The sequence below is a fragment of the Theobroma cacao genome, chromosome 3 (genome assembly GCF_000208745.1).
Source record: "Theobroma cacao cultivar B97-61/B2 chromosome 3, Criollo_cocoa_genome_V2, whole genome shotgun sequence".
Classification (NCBI taxonomy): domain Eukaryota; kingdom Viridiplantae; phylum Streptophyta; class Magnoliopsida; order Malvales; family Malvaceae; genus Theobroma; species Theobroma cacao.
The window spans coordinates 22,280,102-22,287,250 of NC_030852.1; the positions used below are offsets into that span (position 1 = coordinate 22,280,102).

Here is a 7,149-nt window from a genome sequence, read left to right on the forward strand (position 1 = left end):
CGGGTGCTGGATTTGGGCTCCCACGGGCCGTCGAGTTGGGCCAATCGCAGCCCAACAAGGTATAACCCTTGTTGTTTTGTTTTGCTTGGGTCTAGCCCATTTTTAATTTAAATGCATTTATTTTTTAGGGAATAAATATTTATATAATATGGGCACTTATATTTAATATTAAAAATCAAAAAATAAAATAAATAATAATAATAGTAATTTATGATGCAAATATATATATATATTATTATATTATATTAAGATAAAAAAATAATAAAAAATATATATAAAATATAAAAATTAAAAGATAATAATAAATAGAAAAATAAATAAATAATAATAATAAATAATATAATTGGAAGAAAATATTTGAGTATTACCGCCAAAAAGGGGGCAAAGAGTTGCCTCTTTCGGGCGGATGTTTTCCGGGTACGAAATTCGAGACGGATTTTCACCGAAGCGTCGGGATAAATCTGAACTCTAAATTTCAAAACCCATTAAGTCAAATAGTCATTATTAGAAAATAATATATGTAAAAAGATTTTGTTAATTCAAATAAATATTACTAAACAAAGTTAAATTAATCATTTAAAAGTTAATTAATTAATTATTTAGATAAGCTTTGTAAACAAGTAAAAATTGACCAACAACAAACATGGATTTAAATAACCAAAAAATAAAGTATATATAAAAATAATAAATAAATAATAATAAATAATAAATAAATAACCAAAATTTTTTAAACAATCAATAAACGCGTGCATATAGATACCATCATTTTACACTGTCATTGCATGCCACTCTTATTTTGCATATGGCGCGGGAATCCCGATGATGGGATTTCCCCGAGGAGCTCGTAGAGACGAGTTCTTCCGGGGATATCTCTAGGTGAGGAGAATTTCGAGACTTCACCAAAGCGTTGGGATAGTCTTCGAATAATTTTCCAATAAAAGATTACCGACTCCATCATTTAAAATAAACAAGTCACGACATCATTCTACGCTTGCATCATATGCATACGTAAGACCAAGTGAAAAACTCAGTCTGACAATTCAATAAAAATTTAATTAATAAAATAGGGATTAAACTAAGAAAAGGCTATATTAAGATAACTTAAGATTAAATGGTACCGTTCGTAGAACGGGCGTCACGGAGGTGCTAACCCTTCTCCGTGCGTAATCGCACTCCCGAACCCATCTCTAAAAAACGTGGACCAGTTCTCGTTCTTTCGACGGACCTAAAATTAATTTAGGGCTTCGTCGATTAAGAATCGAGTTAATAGGTGACCAATCACACCTAGATAAAAAAGATTGGTGGCGACTCCCACACCTTGCGATTTTAATTTTCGCCCCGCGTCTGGCGGACGGGTTCCCGGACCCGCACGTCACGACAGATGGCGACTCCACTGGGGACTTCGAGAGTCAAGCCATTAATTAATCATAAGTTATCTTTAGCCTTGAATAATTTGTTGTTTTCCCTAGCATCAATTTTGCATATTTTTGTTTAATGCATTTATTTATTTTGTTATTATTACTTCACTATTTTAATAATTGCGGGAAATTTAGGATAAGGGGAATGTGAAATTATTGGTCCAAGGTCGGTATATTCCTTCTCACACACTACACATCTTGCATTCATGCATAAGCCTTCCACCCGGGCTTTATCCTTAATTAGGAGGGAGTTAAGTAGCTACGCTCTCGTGAGGTGATAACCTCCGCATGGGCTAGTGAAGACTCCCACTCAAATCGAACCTAGTCCGTTTGAAGCCTGTAATGGGTGAGGACCGGGGTGCCTTACTAGTCCGTGTGGACGACAGTGAGGAGCGATTTGGGAACCTTTAGCTCCATTTTCAACCCAAACTCAGCATGTAGAATACCGAGAGTTGCCTTTGCTTAGGTAGAGCTTCACCCGTAAGAATATACCTTTTGACTAGGTACACATGAAGGAATTTTCATAATCCCCTCGTTCTAAATTCTTCTCCGCGAGTAATAAAGGTATCAGGTTATTAATTACTTTCATTCATCTTTTGGAATTTTTGTTCATAGTACTAACTTAAACTTTTTGTCACATGCATATTTGCATCATAATTTTGCATATAGGAAAAGTATTTGTCACCTGACAACCATTGACGGAGTAGATGAAGAAGATGACTCCTGAATTGCAACAAGAAACAATAGCTTATGCACTGAATTACTTTGTTGAGGGGTGTTATGTGACAGATACTTTTAATACATGATCATTCATATGTGCATAAATCATTATTTCATGACAATAAGTATTTTCGCCTGTAAATAAAGATAAGGGGTTCATTTTTTCATTCATACATGCATCTAATTCACGTTTATGATTACAATAAGGTTCCAAAAATAGACCAACCACCTAAGCCAAGTGACCAACGTGTCCATAATACGCGTCAGCGAGCAAGGATCATGGAAGAAGAACAAAGAGAGCGAATGGACAGAATGGAAAGAGCTCAGGAAGAAACGAGAGAACAGCTAGCAAAGATGATGGAATTGATGATGAGTCTCAGTAAAGGAAAAAGAGCGATCGAAGAGCCAGCTCCGTTAGAAAACCCACCAACTCAAGGCAGTGGAAACGAAAGGGATGATCCACCCTATCCCCCAAGGTTCACTCCACCACATGCCCAAACCTCTCAAAGGGTCCACCCTCAAGTGATGCCATCCGTTTATTACAATGCACCACCCCCGATGGGCCATCAACTGACTCATGGGCAATTTGGGCCATATTCTGGGATAAATCCTACTGAACCAATACCCGTCCCAGATTTAGACGATCCAAAAGAGCAAGAAAAACTAAGAAAGGACTCGTCACAAACAGGAGAAAATGAAAAAGACCAAAAAAAGTATGATATGTTGGAAGAACGTCTTCGTGCTATCGAAGGACTTGATAGGTTTGGTACCATGGACGCAACCGAGTTGTGCTTAGTGCCGGATGTATTGATCCCTGCCAAGTTCAAGGTTCCGAAATTTGAAAAATATGACGGAACAAAATGTCCCATGGCACATATTACCATGTATTGTCGGAAGATGACTGCACAGTCTCACGATGATAAGTTACTGATCCATTTTTCCAAGACAGCCTGACTGGGTCAGCTGCTCGGTGGTACGTACAGCTAGATCGAAATCGTATTAAGACTTGGAAAGACTTAGCAAGAGCCTTCATAGCCCAATACAAGCATGTGGCTGAATTAGCCCCTGATCGGTTGTCATTGCAGACTATGAAAAAGAAGCAAAGCGAGAACTTCAAGAAATATGCCCAAAGGTGGAGAGATACAGCAACGCAAGTTCAGCCACCTCTCACTAATAAAGAAATGACTGTTTTGTTCATAAATACACTCCGAGCTCCATTCTATGAGCGCTTGATCAGCAATGCCACGAAAAACTTTACAGATTTGGTCTTATCGGGAGAAATAATAGAAGGAGCTATCAAAAGTGAAAAAATTGAAAGGCATGAAGTTACCAGCTCAAAGAAAGGGAATACGCCCAAGAAGAAAGAAGGGGATGTGCAAGCAGTCGCTCACGACAGCCAACAAGCCCACAACTTTAACCCATATTACCGTACCCTCCATACCAACCCTTCTATCCGCACATAGGCAACATCACACAAAACCCATATGTGTACCAACCTGTCCCGCAACCAACATTTCAAACCAATGTTCTTCCACAAACTCCACCACCAAGACCGGTAGCTTCAACCAATAATCTTGACCATGGTCAAAGAGGACCTAAAACTACCCTAGAAAGACCAAAGTTTGATCCTATTCCAGTCCCTTACACTACATTGCTGCCACAACTCATAGAAAATCGACTCCTTGCTCGAACCCCTTTAAAACCACTCCGACCACCTTTTCCGAAATGGTATGACCCGAATGCGCATTGTGATTACCATTTTGGAATTCAAGGGCACTCCACTGAGAATTGTACTGCTTTAAAACATAAAGTTCAAGCGCTCATTAAGGCAGAACTTTTAAATTTTGCCAAAAAAGACAGTTCGAGTGTTGATGGGAACCCGTTACCTAATCATGGAAGACCGACTGTGAATGCCATACATGAAGGGATGATTCGAAGGGTGAAAATGGGTATTGATGAGATTCAAACACCAATGGATAAAGTGTTTGAGGCGTTGTCCAAGATAAATGCCATCACTCCAGAACTCATCGACACAAAGGAATTGGGGCATGATCTCGCTTATTCTTGCAAATTTCATATGGGGACAATTGGGCATTCCATTCAAAATTGTGATAGCTTTCGTCGTAAGTTGCAAGAATTGATGGATTCATCGGTAATTGAGTTTTATGAAGAAGCCGAAGAGAATTTGGTCGGAACCATAAATGGAGACACCCCAGCTGAAGTGGCATCAAGTTCATTCGGGGCGAACAAACCTAAACCTCTCACCATCTTCTATGAAGAAAACAGAAGCCCGATGAATGATACATCCCCTACTATGATCAGAAGTGGTATTACCATCGAAGTCCCCAGCCCATTCCCTTACAAGAGCGACAAGGCTGTCCCATGAAATTATGAGTGTAATATTTTGGGCACAGCTTCATCCGCCCCCCAAGCATCTTTTGAAGATCTAATTGGTGTGGGGGGTATAACGCGAAGTGGGCGATGTTATTCCCCTGAGATAGCGGAAAGAGTTGGAAAAGGGAAACCAGCACAGGGAGAGGGAGGCCTAAAGAAAGCAGATACCTTTTCCAAGGACCAAGTTGACGAATCTGTAGTTGCTCCGAACATGAGGTCAAAAATCCTGTTACCGAGAAAGAAGCGGGTGAATTTCTGAAGTTTATCAAACACAGTGAATACAGTGTGGTAGAACAATTAACCAAGATGCCCGCTCGCATCTCGTTGTTGTCTTTACTGTTGAATTCGGAAGCACACAGGAACGCACTGCTCAAAGTCTTGAACCAAGCTTATGTGGCACAAGATATATCAGTGGAAAAGTTAGACCACATCATGGGGAACATTACAGTGGGAAACTTCATTGCCTTTAATGATGAAGAAATACCATCGGGTGGTCGAGGAAGTAACAAAGCGCTGCACATTACCATCAAATGCAAGGACCATGCCGTACCTAGGGTCTTGGTCGATAATGGTTCCGCTTTAAATGTCATGCCTCGCTCTACTTTAACCAAGTTGCCAGTAGATGTGTCGTATATGAGAACCAACCGCATGGTTGTAAGGGCTTTCGACGGGACCACAAGGGAGGTGGTAGGGGACATTGAACTACCGATAAAAATTGGCCCTTGCATTTTTGAGGTCCAATTTCAAGTCATGGACATTGCCCCGTCCTACAATTGCTTGTTAGGGCGTCCATGGATTCATATGGCTGGAGCCATACCATCTTCCCTTCATCAAAAAGTTAAATTCATAGCTGAAGGCCAACTGATAAGTGTATGTGCGGAGGAAGACATACTGGCTATTCAACCATCATCTGCTCCCTATGTAGAGGCAACAGAAGAAGTCCCAGAATGCTCTTTCAGATCTTTTGAATTTGTTAATGCTACTTATGTGGGGGAAAGAAAAGTGATACCGACCCCTCGTTTGTCAGTAGCCACTAAAATGGGAGTTAAGCAGACTGTGGGTAAAGGATGCCGTGCTGGTTTGGGGTTAGGAAAGAATTTACAAGGAATTAACCGTCCTCTGACTCCAATGAAGAACGAAGAAAGGTTTGGTTTGGGGTACAAGCCTACCAAAGAAGAGAGAAGGAAACTGACAGCTCAAAAGAAGATTAAAAGGATGGCTCAACTTGAGGGAAAGGAAGAAGAATTCGGGGAACGGACAATCCCACACCTATATGAGACTTTTCGCTCTGCAGGTTTCATTCATCTCGAAGCACCACCAAAGGTCAATCAGGTTCTACGGATATTTGATGAGCTATCAATCCATATGATCAGAGATGAAGAACCTGATGAGAAGATCCCTATGGTGTATCCAGTACTGCCAGGAGAGGAGCTAAGTAATTGGACAGCCACGGAACTGCCCATCATCTTTAAGTCTTCCAAAATGTAATGAACAATTTTATCTAAATGCCTATGCCCAAGGGTGTTAAGATTAATTTTCTGTTTAAGTAGGGCTTTCTATTACCTTCATCATTTGAATAAATGACAATGCATAATGTGTTTCATAATTCATCAATCTTTTTGCATATTTCCTTTCATCTATTCTTTTAGCCAATAAATACCTGCCCATACACCCGTCCAACTTTACCTGTTTGCAGGTCTTTAAATAATGAACACGAAGACAATCTAGACAACGATTTGAATATCGATTTTGAGATAATTCCGAACATTGATGAATTGAAAAATGAAGAGGAGGTGGATGACTACAGCTTACCCCCTGATTTGTCGAGAATGTTGGAACAGGAAGAAAAGGAGATTTTACCTCATCAGGAACTCACAGAAATGATTAACCTCGGAAATGGGGAAGAGAAGAAAGAGGTTAAGATTGGCACCTCGCTGTCATCCGATGAACGGCAGAAGCTGGAAGAATTGCTCCGTGAATATGTGGACGTGTTTGCTTGGTCATATCAGGACATGCCAGGTCTTAATACTGACATGGTTGTTCACAAGTTACCTTTGGAACCAGATTGCAAGCCTATTAAACAGAAGTTGAGAAGGATGAAGCCAGAGATGTTGCTGAAGATTAAAGAGGAAGTAAAAAGGCAATTCGATGCTGGATTTTTAGAGGTGGCTAAGTACCCTGAATGGGTAGCTAATATAGTTCCAGTTCCTAAGAAGGATGGAAAAGTTCGAATGTGCGTCGATTATAGGGATTTGAACAGAGCGAGTCCGAAGGATAGCTTCCCTTTGCCACATATTGATACTCTTGTGGACAACACGGCAAAACATGCTTTGTTCTCATTCATGGATGGCTTTTCTGGTTACAATCAGATTAAGATGGCACCCGAAGATATGGAAAAAACAACGTTCGTGACCATGTGGGGAACGTTTTGTTACAAAGTAATGCCATTTGGATTGAAGAATGCAGGCGCCACTTACCAAAGGGCAATGGTAGCTTTGTTCCACGATATGATGCATAAAGAGATAGAGGTATACGTGGATGACATGATTGCAAAATCTCATACAGAAAGGGATCATACTGTCAATCTCAAGAAACTGTTCGAGAGATTGCGGAAGTT

General features: G+C 40.2%; 1 protein-coding gene across 1 annotated transcript; it reads left to right on the forward strand.

Moving 5' to 3' along the window:
* On the forward strand, positions 4,084-6,104 carry LOC108661171. Its single transcript, XM_018117072.1, has 3 exons — positions 4,084-4,465; positions 4,553-4,748; positions 4,808-6,104. The coding sequence occupies exons 1-3, from the start codon at positions 4,084-4,086 to the stop codon at positions 6,018-6,020; spliced, it is 1,791 nt and encodes a 596-aa protein (XP_017972561.1). The 3' UTR covers positions 6,021-6,104.